We start from the raw sequence: 14,189 nt of genomic DNA on the forward strand, positions 1-14,189 counted from the left end.
CACTTTTTGCCTCTGACGTTTATGATCTTCAAAGTAAACGCAATGTCTTTGAGGTCTAATCTTTAAAAATGTCACAAGAATTTGAATCCTTGAGCTGTTACAAATTTTTAAATGTCTACTGCAAATGAGTCATGCCGGATGTGCTGCAATGAAGCTTAATAATAATATTCTTTTTGAAAACTGCAATCATGAATATATATATATATATATATATATATATATATTTGTTTGTTCTTTCAGTAACAATAACAAACAATAAGACCAAACCCAGAGTACCCTACTGCTGCTGTCACTGTAGAGGTAGATACTGTAGAATAGCTCAACCCCAAAAAATGTTTTTGAAAAAATTTTTTGCATATGACAAATGTATTCATTTTTACTGAACTTTCGGTTATTCACTTTACCTAAGCATAAGCAGGTTACTAAGGTCTAAGCTTAACCTACCTAAAAGTAGGTGACATTCAAATCCACAAAGTGTGTATGTGTGTGTGGCTGTCATTTAGGTTAACACAACATTGGAAAATAGTATTACTGAAACACACAGTTCATTACATTCACAGTTTCGTGTTTTTAACATCATCACATTTTATCGTGCTATGTTGAATGGAAACAGTGTTTCACAAAGCCTCGCTTTACCCTTCGCTACATTTATACTAACTAGATAACTGAGTAACATGGAATCCCTTACTTAATAATTCACTTCCGAAATAGACATTTGAAGGATGCAGACACAACTCACGAGCCGCCGTTGTTGATAAATAAATAATAATAATGGACATGGTGCATAGGTTTAAAGTCGGAAATCCCGAGTTCTCTGTCGGAAATGTGTTGTGGAGGGCCCCTTACATCGGATTTCACACTTGGAAAGTCAGAGTAGACCAACACAAACGATTTAACAATCCAAGAAGGCGGGACTGAATGTGAACAAAATTAGAACTGTAAACTTTTAATCTGCGCTGCAACTCGTTCAATTAGTCATACGCAGAGAAGTGATCAGGCTCTATCACTGAATGTGTTTTTAAGCACAACAAATAAGTATCAGGTCTTACTGCTATCGACACTGGAATGGCTCTACGTTGCTAAACTGATTCTGTTTTATCTGAATGCTCTCACTCAGGAGTGACGTAACTCCCGAGATCCGAGGCATCTGGAACGCGGCATTACCATTCAACAAATCGGCGTGGCTCCCTGAGTCACGTGACGCGCGAGCGCAAACTCACGGCGGACCTGGGTGGAGCGAGAAGTACGTCCGCAACATGGCCGCTGTTTGATAAAGCTGATTGAACTTAGAGGAAAAACACTAACTAAAGTACTGATCTTATGACGTTAATATCCATCTGATACCGGTGTCGATGCTTGTATCGATCCGCTCAGCCTCAGCGGAAGCAGCGATGAGTTCAGCTCAGTATCTGAGAGAGTTCATCAGGGAGAGACTAACTGCTGTTTGTGAAGAAATCTTCTCAGAGGTTCAAAAAACCATCGTCCAGTATGAGGAGGAGATCAACCGTCAGCACAGACTGCTGGATATCAGCCGGAAACCCGACAGAAACTCACACATCATAGGTATGGACATGTTTTTAACTCTGTGCTGTTCAAGCTCAGATTCTTCAGTGTTTGGTTGATTGGTAATAAATCTGAAAGTTTATCAGCTTCTCCAGGATTTCTCTAAGATGATGTTAGCTGAGAGCAGGAAGCTGTTACTTTGGTGATGAATTCAGAGGAGCAAACGGTGATAGTTGAGGAAGAGCACACACAGTCTTAATGAGACAGTGTGAAAACTGTCTGCTGACTAACACTGATGAAGATGAGCGTCCACACCAACTGTTTATTCCATTTATTTTTTATAACAGCCTCAAAGTGAACACACACAGTGACAGACTCCAAAGTATCAGAACAAAATCTGTCCATGTTACAAATACTTCTATAAATAATGTCTTTACATCTGCAGCAAAAGCAAGAAAACAATCACTGAAGCAAAGTATGATGTCTAAATGTGTCTCCTAAGTGAAAACAAGTGCTCAGGGTCCGATTGAAGATACAGTGGCTTTACTAGAAGATGTTAAACTGGGTATTTATCAGTGCTGTGGTTCAGTGTCCAGTGATGGACTATGTTGGACTGGTGCATGTTCATGGTCACCGTTGTGAATTAAAACCTCTTCTTGTTGAATCAAACTTGATATCATATTGACTAGAAACCACACGACTATATATTTTTTCAATATTTACACATTTTATTTAATCTGATTGACACACAACTGTGACACCAGTGATGGTGTGATCTGAGCTCACAGGGCTCTAGAGTGCGAGCAATGTGGTCGCAAATGCGACCAAATTTTTCAGTGGTGCGATCACTTAAAGCCTAATTTTTGCTGTTCAATACAGAAGAAATTTAAACTTCCTAAAATTATGCAAAATTACAGAATATTTTTAAGGTTATCTGCTATAAAAAGCCAGGCCAGAAAAATCTCCTTCATGTTGTTCTGTGTTTTATTCTCAGTTACTTTCACACAAAAGCATCTGCTGTGATGTTCACAATTCTGATGAAGTCTCACATGTATCAGTACTGATAAATGATCAGAATTATAATATTTCTGACTGTCTGAGGCTAAATTGAATCAAATCAGGACTTTGAGAACCTGAATTGAATGGATTATAGAAATCAGTGATGATACGCAGCCCTAGTGAGGCCCGAAAGAAGTGGATGTAGCTGTGGGTAATAAGAAAAGATGAAAAGAACTATTGATAACTTTTTTGTTAAGTTAAGGCCTGATCCATCTGAAGTTCATAGCCAGCTCTGACATGGTGCCATCTATCTTTGAATGCTGAAAAAACACAGTGTATCCAGAAAGCACATTATATGCTGCAAAAAATGCACTGCCCAAGTGTCCACTCTCCCCATTGCCTTTCAGCAACAGACAGCAACAAACAGGTCGTCAGAGGAGGCCAAGATGATGATTAAGTTTAACATTTTCTACAATATTGCCAAAGCACTTTAAGTACAAGATTGTTAGTTAATAATTTAGAAATGAATATTGTCTGTATGGACTGCAACTTCCCCCCCAAAAAAGTGCACATGTAAAACTGCGGTGTTAAGTGGTTGAAAAATTTGAGTGCGCCTAACTTTTGTGCCAGTGCACCTAAGTTTTTAAAGATGCACTGCTGCGCCGATGGCAAAAAGTTAGTCTAGAGCCCTGGCTCACTGTCTCTGTAAAAATGTGTGTTTAAATTATCACTATTTATTCAGGCTTTGACACACATTTGTAAAATATTTGTGAAAACTCATCACAGTTGTGACCTTGACTCTGTACTTCTTTGTTGCTTAAGACTTCCCACGACAACGTGACTGCAATGAAGAGGAGGAGAGGAACTCCAGTCTGGACCAGGAGGACCCAGAGCCTCCACAGATTAAAGAGGAACAGGAGGAGCTCTGCAGCAGTCAGGAGGGAGAGCAGCTTGGACTGAAGCAAGATGAAGGCATTATCGTCTGGTCCAGGGAAGAGCAGATTAGACTGCTGGGGACCATCTGCAAACCTGAGATAAAGTTACACAGAATAGGTATGTAAAACTGATGGTCGTAATAACAATGAATATGAGTCATGTAGGATCCTAATTGTAGTTTAAAGTTACATTTATTTTTAGAGGCACAGGAAGAATTGAAGGTCCAACTGTAATAAGCAGCATGAATGCATCTCTTTCTGTTAAGGGAAATTTATTTGTTTAGCACATTTTAAACAGATGCCCCTGGTGTCTCTGCTGGAATTACCAACTGTGAACTCTATGGCTACATTCACACTGCAGGCGAAAGCACATCAAATCCGACTTTTCTGACCCTCTGCGACCCATATCCAATCATATTTTCAAATCCGATCTGGGTCACTTTCATATGTGGCTGTGAATCCGATACATATCTGATGTTTTAGAAAGCGACTGCTGTTTGAACGGTCATGTCGCATGAAATCCGTCTTGTACGTCACTGACACGAGACAGATGCCAATTATCAGCACCGGAGAAGACATCGTGAACGCTTCCTGTTCATCTAGAGAAACTGTTGGGAAGACAACGTTGGAGAAACGTGAACATTTTATTTGTACTGTATAATCTGCAGATTCTGACAGAAATCTGCAACTATCCTTTGAAGCACCGCTCCTCTCTAAAACAGCAATAAGGATAATTATTAGGCCATATGTAAATAACACAATAACTTTATAATTTAAAGCAAAATTGGGAAACGTAAAGTCCGAAACAGCCAAACAATACTTTTGCTCTGGGTCTAAACAGAGCGTGTTGTGTGTGACGTCTTCTTTTGTGCATGCTGGCCGCTTTGAGGGTTCACACTAGAGCACGTTTGATGTCACTTTGAACAAGCAGACAAAAAAATCGGATTTGATCAAAAAATCGGAATTGAGCATTAAGACCTGCAGTGTGAACGTAGCCTTAGATCCAGTCTTTTGAACTGGGAAGGACCACTTATCTCTTCTGCATGAAGATTTTATACCTGGGCATCCTTTCTTCCTCAAGGTCCAACTTTAATAAGCGGCATGAATGTATCTCTTTCTGTTATGGGAAATGTATTTGTATATTACCTCTCAAATACAAATAAGTTATTCAAGTTGGTTTACAAGATTAAATTAAAACCAAAAACAACAGAAAAAAGACAGAAATAATATCCATGATACAGTCAGTGAAACTAAATTCCTCATCTATGATTTCACCAAAATTTTCCAACCAGGTTGAGGTCTTCAGTGCCCTATAGATTCAAGATGTGAATTAAGTTGTAATCATGGATCTTTGTTTCCAAACAGGAGAATCTCAGTTTTGTCTCTATGTAGTTGAAATCAATTTTTATTTCATCCACTTTTTTTTTAAGGCAAAAAACATAATGAGCTAACATTGTTTGGCAAGAGAGGGTTGTTACTTTTCTAAATCTATGTATACTGTATTAATCCTGTAGGAAATTGCTTAGTCCTCGGCATTTAACCCGTTCACTCAGCGAATCAAGGATTGGTAGAGACGGTACCTTACTCAAGGGTACCTAAGGGGTAGCTGAGTAGCTATCCCTGCCCCAACTGGGGTAACGTTGCCTTTACTCCTTGTTTTCAGGCATCTTCAGAAACAAAGTTGAGATGTACATTGTTCCTAAAAATCAATGAAAAAACAAAGAGATGTGATGTTTTTGGAACATGCAGAAAACCTTGAACATGAGCTAACTGCAGTCACTCTCACACAGGTTGTAGGACCCTTGCAAGTAAAAGCCGTGTTCTTGCTTAGAGACACTCTCCAGACAGATTGCCAACATGTTGCAGTCAGTCTGAATGAGTCGTCGTCAATAAGCACCACTTGAGGGGACTCGGCTCAAAGTCCTGAGGGGGTTGCTTCAGGAATATGGATGAATGGCCCGTGTTAGGAGCTGTACGGGACCTGCACACCTGTTAGCTGGTAATAAACAGGGGTGCAGATAACTTTTCAAGTGATCTACTCAGGTGAGGACCAAGAGATGGACCAAGTCATACACAGAAGAGGCTCCCATGCGTTTCCCTGCCTGCCTTAATCACATCCATTCTGTTACAGTAGTGTCTTTGTCAAGCTGCAAGGTGACCTCGAATCCTGCAAACTGTTGTGTTTCTGAAACTGTGGAGTACTTGCTTTCTTGAGGCCATGTTGAAGGATCAAATACTAAGAAATGATTGCATGACTTGAGGAAGTCGTATCTGATTTACCCCCGGGTAACTTTGCTTGTGTCTGTCAGCATGAGCATTAGAAACAGTGTGTGCCCTATAGTGGCCTATCACTATCAAGCAGAAGGATAAACTGTCCAATGGCCACCATGAGTTCATCCTTACATTCTCCAATGATCCGCTTTTCCCTCTGAAACCTAATGGTTGTGGTCTTTAAAATGCTGCCAATGTTAAGCATGTATGCTACAAATCACTGTTGTCACTCGTAGCCAGTTGCATTTTAATGGCTAACAATTGATAATATTTTTAACAGTTTCATGCGTCCATGCAGGCCACCTGATATTATGAAACTCGCCCAGTTTCACAAAGGGGATCCCTTTTTTGTCACGCAGCTTCTTCAGTGCAGTTTTGTATTTTGCTCCACCTTTTTGCATAAAAACTGCAGCAGTTTGACCACAGAGCGATTAAATGTCTCTCAGTAAGGAACGTTGTGTTCAGCTGATTTTAAGCAATTTTCCAGTATGTGCAACTGCAGCAAGTTGCCAGAGTTTTAGCACGACGCTATTGTACATACCCATGTTGACAGCAGCCCCGTCTGTGCACACAACGACCAACTTTGTTGTCCAGTCATCCAAGCCTGTGTCCTGGAAAAGTCTCACAAATCATCTGTTATGGCCTGTGTCTTTCGGTCAGCACCCAGTGCAGTCAGTCCAAGAAAGTCTCCGTTGTTGGACACGGACACAATGTAAACAATTTCCTTCTCGTTTTTTGTGATGTCCTCAGATCCAAATTCAGCAGACTCCAATTTGGCTCATAACTCCCCGCTGATGGTGTGAGCAATGCTCTGGATGATCTGTGTGCCCCCTTCAAGTGAATGACATGCACGTCTGACGTTTACACCTAGCTGCTTCAATAAAGAAGGATATGAAGACATGGGATGTGTGTGTTAAACTTTGTGGAAGTGAGGAGAAAAATATTAAACAGGGCTTACCTCTGTTCGTCATTTCGCTTGTCTCGCCGTCTGTTAAGGGGGCAACTGCACATATCTTCTCGGATGGCTTGTTTATTAGCAATGACTCGCACCACATTCATGTGCTCCTTGCCCTTTTCACATTTGTCAAATAAAGGATGGTTACAATTCTTTGGGCCTTTAAAAATGCACCTGATTTGTCTCTTAGATGTAGATGAGAGAGGCAAATCTTTCACCACATTTTAGTGCACAGTGGCAACTTTTCTGAAGAAGTATTTTCTTCAGCACTGGCTCTGGTTAGCATTTCTTAGCTGGTGGCGAAACACCAAAGAAGCTACTTATTGTCTGTTGTTTTTTGGACATTTAGGTGGTGACAAGCAAAATGTGTAAGGTTAAATGACATGGTCAAGTACGCCAAAGGCACTTGGTAACACAAGTGTCACTACGCTTTCTTAATTTTTGTCACACATGCGTACCAGTTATCTGCACCCCTGGTAATGAGTCAGACTCGTTTCTGGTAGATGTTGGACTAAACCAGGGCTGCCCTTTGTCACCGAGTCTGTTCAGAATTATTATGCATACAATTTAAAAGCATAGCCAGCTAGCTTAAGGCCTCCACTTTGGTCGCTTCAGAATCTCACTTTTTGCAGATAATGGGGTTCTGTTGGCTTAATCAGATGGTGGCCTCCAGCTGTCACTGGAGTGGGTCGCAACCAAATGTGAAATTGTGAGAATGAAAATTAGTACCTCCAAATCTGGGGGCCATGGTCCTCAGCCTGAGTGAGCACAAGTTATTGGCCCAAGTGGAAGAGTTCATACATATATCATGGTCTTGTTCATGAGGGAAGCGAGAGATTGACAGATTGGGAGACTAAAGAAACGCAGAACGTACAGTAAAACAGTCATTCTATGTCCCTCCCTCACCTATGGTCACGAGCTCTGGGTACTGACAAAAAGGATGAGATTGCGAATAAAAGCAAGCAGAAATAAGTTTTCTCCATAGGGTCACTGACTTCTCTCCTAGAGATAGGGTTAGGAGTTTTGCCATCCAGGAAGGGCTTAGTATAGAGTCGCTGCTACTCCTCCACATCAAAAGGAGCTGGGCATGATCCACCAGAATGAGGTCTTGGGGCAGACCCAGGACACACTGGAGAGATGACATCTCACAGCTGGCTTGAGGATGCCTTAGTGTTCCCCTGGATAAGAAGAATTGCTGTCTGCATAGACAGTGATTAGGCATGTGATTTTCAATGATATATCACAGTTAATTGTCAACTTGACGCCATTCAATCACAGACTGATAGAAGACAGACTTTGTCTGGCAGCATTTATAACAGCTTTTAGTAACAGTCTTGGTAATCTTGGCAATCTCATTTTGCTGAAAGAAAATAATAATAATAATTAGGGCTGGGCGATATGGCCTAAAATCAATATCACGATAAATTGAGCAGTTAACCTCGATAACGATAAATGGACGATAACCACCCCAAGTGCCAAAAAAAACAAACGTTTTTTTTTTTTTTTTTCATTTGATGGGGCTGTGGCAGGCAGCATAGTTCCTCCAGTTATTTTGATAATATTATTCCCCCTAGACCTATTCATTGCAATTATATTATTACCACTTTAAAGGACTGTAAAATGTCACTGAAAATAAATGAAGACAATAGTAGTAAGTACTTTTAGTGGTTAAGATTTATTAACTGAACAAAATAAAAAGTGTAGGATACAATATGTAACCATGCTCTCTAAAAATGTGTATCCCTTGTAAACAAAATAGTTTAATAATAAATATGTTTCACATTGGCTATTCACAAAGTAAACAATGATTGTGCAAATGTAATGCCATCATGGACAAAGGCCTATCTCTGCTAAGGCCTTGAGGTACTATAACTTGTAAACAAATAATGTCACAAACACAAATGTCAATTGAACACAGGAAAAACTATAATAAATACTAAGCACTGCCATGTGACTAGTGAAAACTATAAACTCTTAAACAAAAACTTGTGCTGCAGGTGGTGGAAGAGGTTGATTGTGTTACCTTGACTTGACGCAACAGTCTTTTTGCAGAGTTTACATTTAACAATTTTTTGATCAATATCATCCTTGTTGAATCCAAAATGTTGCCAAACGATTGATGATGCATTTTTTTTTTGTTAACAAGCGTCTCCTCTTCCTCCTCCACCAGCTCTACCTCCGTCGCTGCTGCTTCAACATTTAAATCGTCCTCCATTTGTTCACCCGTGTCTCGTCTTGTTATGCTGGGCTTACACTGTGCGATTTTTGGCCCATTTTGAGCCGATTTTTGAGTCGTGCGACCGTTTTGGCGATCGGCCCGATTTTGGCCTTCATCGTGCGTCATGCATCGTATAGTATACGTGGGGTAACGAGAAGCGATTGACACCTCACGACGAGCTCCCGATCATCAATCGCTTGGTCGTGAGGATTTCAAACCTATTTGAAATCCTCGCGACCGTCGTGAGGGTGTCACCGCAGTTTGTCACACTGCGCACGCGCAAACCTATAAATGTCGGTGAAAAAGACGGCGCAGCACGGCAGTGCAGCGTGTGATCTGGACACAAGCGATGGAGGCACAACTTGTAGAACTTTGGAAAGCTCATCCGAGCCTTTTCGATGTGGCATCACAAAATTATCACGACCACAACAACCGTGAAAATAGTTGGATCTACACTGCTGCTCAATCACAGCTGCCTGATCAATGTTTTTCATTAGCAATTTAGCAAAGTTGATGGTGGTGGTGTGTGTGTGTGAGTGAAAGACAGAGAGGGAGAGCGAGCGACTGAATTTCTGTTATAACCTTCATTTTATGGACGCACAGTGTGAGCACTCAGGTCGCATCAGAGCATCGGGCCGTATAGTGTGAGACTCTGCATCGTGACCTACCAACTTCTAACCCCTGCGAGTCAATCGTACAGTTTGAGCAGGAGCTGAATCGCGCGACTGAAAAAAATCGCACAGTGTCTGCCCAACAGGTAGTAGAGTCATGTGACTCCACCCCGTCAAGTCTGTAACGTAGCACAGCGTCTTAAAGGGACATGAACATCGCCAACCTACACATGCCTTTTCTTTTTTTTAAAATACCGAATTTACCGACATGGGCAAAATGACGTCGATGAGAGTCGTAAATTTCGGTAACGATAAATTTTTGATATATCGCCCAGCCCTAATAATAATAATAATAATAATAATAATAATAGCTGTAGTGAGAGGAGTTTATTTGGAATAAAACGGATACTGAAAAGGTTTGAGAACATACATCGCAGTTGAAAAACTGTGTTAAACTGCAATACATGTTATTGCAATATCCAATATTCATGTTGCAAAAAGTAAATAAAAATAGCATTATGAAGCCTGTGGTCATTCTCACCTCTACTTAGCAGGATACAATTGTACCCACACATCCGCGTTCATTTAACAGAAAACACACCAGCATCTTTATATTTCATGTACAGCATCACAGACATCCACGAAGCTGATCTTTGAAGGGTGTAAAACTAAAAAACAATTTGAATCAGTGCATTCGCTTTAGTTTCACTGCTCTATATTAGCCACATGTTCAGTATGTAGAGTTCTCCTAATGGTTCAGCTTATAATATATCTTCTCAAATTTTTGTTTTTCTACTATTTTTTTTCTTCATTTGTCCATTCAGACCTCCAACAGCAGCATGTCTGTGATGAGGAGAAGGTTGTCAGAGGTCAGCAGGTCTGTAACCAGGAGAGGAACTCTAGTCTGGACCAAGACGACCCAGAGCCTCCACAGATTAAAGATGAACAGGAGGAACTCTGCGGCAGTCAGGAAGGACAGCAGCTTGGACTGAAGCAGGAGGCTGATGCCTTCATGGACACCCTTGTTTATCAGGAAAGTTACCACAGTGAACTGGAATCAAACAGTGAGCAGCTCCTTTCTCACAGCTCTCCTGAAGTAGAAAGCAAGCATGTAGTCTCAGGATCAGCTAGAAATATAGCGCTAAAGAGGAGGAGACGTCTCAGACTTGCTGACACAAGGGAAAAGTCTCTAAAATGTGACACATGTGGAAAAGCATTTCACTTCCAATCCCACCTGAGTGCACATCTTAGAGTTCACACAGGTGAGAAACCATATTCTTGTAGCACCTGTGGGAAAAGATTCAGCCACAAATCAGCATTGGATAATCATTTAAGACGTTACACAGGCGAGAAGCCATATCTTTGTATCACTTGCGGGAAAAGATTTGTTCAGAAGTCTCATTTGGAGCGTCATGTGAGAATTCATACAGGTGAAAAGCCGTATCCTTGTATCACCTGTGGGAAAAGATTTAATCAGAATTCAGAGCTGCAACGTCATGTAAGAATTCACACAGGTGAGAAGCCGTATTTTTGTAAAACTTGTGGGAAAAGATTTGCTGACTCATCAGGACTCATAAAACACATGAGATTTCACACAGGTGAGAAACCATTTTCTTGTGGGATCTGTGGAAAAAGTTTCAGTCAGAAATCAGCATTGGAAACTCATGTAAGAACTCACACAGGCGAGAAGCCGTATTCTTGTAGCACTTGTGGGAAAAAATTCAATCAGAAATCAGGAATGAAGTCTCATGCAAGAATTCACACAGGTGAGAAACCACATTGCTGTAGCAGGTGTGGGAAAACCTTTAGCCAGAGGACACACTTAAAGAAGCACATGAGAATTCATACTGATTAAAAGTTTAAAGCTTAGAACATGTGGGACAGCTGTTAGTCATAATAGAGTGTTGGTTGTCGAGCTCACACTGAGCAGAAGTCAAACCACTGCAACACCTGAGTGAAAAGATGAATCATATTCAGGTCAGTATTATGTGGGTTCTATTCCAGGAAGCAGGTTTAACTAACAACTGTAAGTTTGCTAATCCTGACATGAGGGAGAGAAAGAGAGTTAACTTTAACTCGGTGTCACTCACCAGGTTAAGAAACTCTTTGAACCTAACAGATTTCAGCAGATTTTCTTAAACAAACTATGAATTTGTGTAAGAAACTCATAGTCACTCCTCCCATTTGCTGCACCTGAACCTGCCAACTGACACTCCAGTTAATTTCCTCTTTCATAATGTTGTTAACAACGCACATTAATCTGCTGGAAGTTTGTTCTTACAAATTCTCAGTTAGATGTTGCTTTGTAACTTTGTTTTTTTGTGATTGATTTTATAATCGTGCAGTGAAAAATGTCATGATTGGGACAGCGATTATTGCAGATTTATTAATCCAATCCAATCCAACTTTATTTATATAGCACTTTTAAAAACAACAAAGTTGACCAAAGTGCTTTCCAATAATAAAACATAGATAGCAGTTAAAAACCATACTTTAAGCATACAATAAAATCAATAAACAAAATAAATATATAATTAAAAAGATAAAAAATAATTCAGTGTATATATTAAATATCACAACATGAGTAGAATAAACAATAAGATATACAATGAATAAGATTAACAAGGTAGAAAGATTAAGAATGATCAACAGCTGACTAAAAACTGACTACAAACTGACTCTGGTAATACTCCTAGAAAGCCTTTGAAAAAAAGTGTGTCTTTAAAAGTGATTTAAACATTTCAAGTGTTGGGGCCAGCCTGATATGGAGGGGCAGTTTGTTCCATAGTTTGGGGGCCACAACAGCGAAAGCTCGGTCCCCTCGGTGTTTCAGTCTCGACATGGGGACAGCAAGGAGTGACTGGTCAGATGATCTGAGAGATCTTTGTGGAGTGTATTGGTGTAAAAGGTCTGACAGGTAAGACGGAGCCAGGCCATTTAAGACTTTAAAAGCAAGCAATAAAATTTTAAAATGAATTCTAAAATGGACAGGCAACCAGTGTAAGGAGGCAAGAACAGGGGTAATGTGCTCATGTTTGCGTGTCCCTGTCAACAGGCGAGCAGCAGCATTCTGGACCATTTGCAAGCGTGATAGTGAAGCCTGATCAATACCAATATAAAGTCCATTACAATAATCAAGGCGAGTGGTCACAAATGCGTGCAAAACTCTCTCCAAGTCACAAAAAGAAATAAAAGGTTTTACTTTAGAGAGCTGCCTCAACTGAAAAAAGCTTTTTCTCACCACTGTATTTACTTGTTTGTCCATTTTAAGAGCTGTGTCAAATTTTACTCCAAGGTTGGTGACAATTGATTTGACACACGATGTAAGAGGACCCAAGTCAGATGGAGGGATACCAGATCCACTCGGCCCAAATATAATGACCTCGGTCTTCTTTTCATTAAAGTTTAAAAAATTCAAAGCCAGCCATGCTCTGATATCCTTAAGACATTCTAAAATAGGCCTGAGGGGGTTAAGGTCATTGTGTTTCAGCGGTAGATAAATTTGACAATCATCTGCATAAAAATGAAATGAAACTTTATGTTTTTTAATAATATGGCCAAGGGGAAGTAAATAAAGACTAAAAAGAAGGGGCCCAAGGATGGATCCTTGAGGTACACCACATGGGAGGGGGGCAGAAGATGAATGAAATTTACCAACTGAGACTGAAAAACTTCTATCAGAGAGGTATGACTTAAACCACTCCAAGGCAGTGCCTCTAATTCCAACATGATGTTCTAGACGATAAATCAAAATATTGTGATCGACTGTATCAAAAGCTGCTGTGAGATCCAAAAGCACAAGTAAGACAGACTTCCCAGAGTCAGCAGTTAATAAGATATCATTAAAAACTCTCAAAAGTGCAGTCTCTGTGCTGTGAAGTGCTTTAAAACCAGATTGAAATACCTCAAAAATGTTTTGACTCTCTAAAAAAGTCTGCAGCTGTGAGCACACTTCTTTTTCTAAAATTTTAGAAACAAAAGGAAGCTTTGAAATAGGTCTAAAATTACTCAACAAAGAAGCATCCAAGCCAGGGCGTTTCAGCAGAGGCTGGACCACTGCCTGTTTAAAAATGACAGGTACATGGCCTAAAGTCAGGCTGCTGTTTATAAGCCTTTGAATATAAGGTCCAATAGTGCCCCAAACTTCTTTAAAAAAGCGAGGGGGAAGAACATCACTGGGAGAGCCAGACTTGATTTGGGTGACAATTTTACCCAGTGTAAATAGAGACACTGGTTCAAAATGGCTAAAAATTGCTAAGGGCGTAAGAATAACAGAAGGGTCATAAGAAGGGGGTAAAATATGTGCTCTAATAGATAAAATCTTCTCCACAAAGAAATTTAAAAAAGCTTCACATTTATTAAGAGCTGAGAATAAGAGCATATAGTAGCATATACTAATTTAGTTTCCGTATTTCCAACTCTGACTTAGCAGAGCCAACTTTGAGTACATTATTGTATTTTTGTAGTACGTCATTGTCCTCTTTAAAGTTTTAGACCCATAGAGCACAGGATTAGCTATACTTTAAAGTCAGGTTTGAAATGCACACAGTAGACTGTCTGTGTTTTGAACATTTCATTTTGAAATTTCACAGACTCACAGGACTCAGTCATATAATAATCTCAAACAATGTTTTGAAAGGTAAATTAAGGTAATTTTAAAGGTAAGGTAAATTTAAAGGTAAAGTAGATTTAAAGTC

At 40.0% G+C, this 14,189-nt stretch overlaps 1 protein-coding gene across 2 annotated transcripts; it reads left to right on the forward strand.

Annotated features, from left to right (window-relative positions):
• The first annotated feature begins 1,204 nt into the window (after positions 1-1,204).
• Positions 1,205-13,831, forward strand: LOC120718402 (zinc finger protein 664-like). 2 transcript variants are annotated; one of them, XM_040006957.1, is made up of 3 exons: positions 1,211-1,563; positions 3,325-3,555; positions 10,317-13,831. In XM_040006957.1, the coding sequence occupies exons 1-3, from the start codon at positions 1,353-1,355 to the stop codon at positions 11,345-11,347; spliced, it is 1,473 nt and encodes a 490-aa protein (XP_039862891.1). In that variant the 5' UTR covers positions 1,211-1,352; the 3' UTR covers positions 11,348-13,831. The 2 variants fall into 2 exon arrangements, with proteins under 2 accessions (XP_039862892.1, XP_039862891.1); XM_040006958.1 differs by lacking the exon at positions 3,325-3,555 and having other exon boundaries at positions 1,205-1,563.
• Positions 13,832-14,189: the final 358 nt, after the last annotated feature.

This window comes from Simochromis diagramma, unplaced genomic scaffold (assembly GCF_900408965.1).
Source record: "Simochromis diagramma unplaced genomic scaffold, fSimDia1.1 OVJJ01000141.1, whole genome shotgun sequence".
In the NCBI taxonomy this organism is placed as follows: domain Eukaryota; kingdom Metazoa; phylum Chordata; class Actinopteri; order Cichliformes; family Cichlidae; genus Simochromis; species Simochromis diagramma.

What these genes read in the sequence shown, in the direction of transcription:
- LOC120718402 (XM_040006957.1), top strand. Translation starts at nt 1,353, where the DNA reads ATGCTTGTATCGATCCGCTCAGCCTCAGCGGAAGCAGCGATGAGTTCA. An exon ending in CAGAAACTCACACATCATAG is followed by an intron (nt 1,564 to 3,324) that starts GTATGGACATGT and finishes TTGTTGCTTAAG; the next exon opens with ACTTCCCACGACAACGTGAC. An exon ending in GATAAAGTTACACAGAATAG is followed by an intron (nt 3,556 to 10,316) that starts GTATGTAAAACT and finishes TTGTCCATTCAG; the next exon opens with ACCTCCAACAGCAGCATGTC.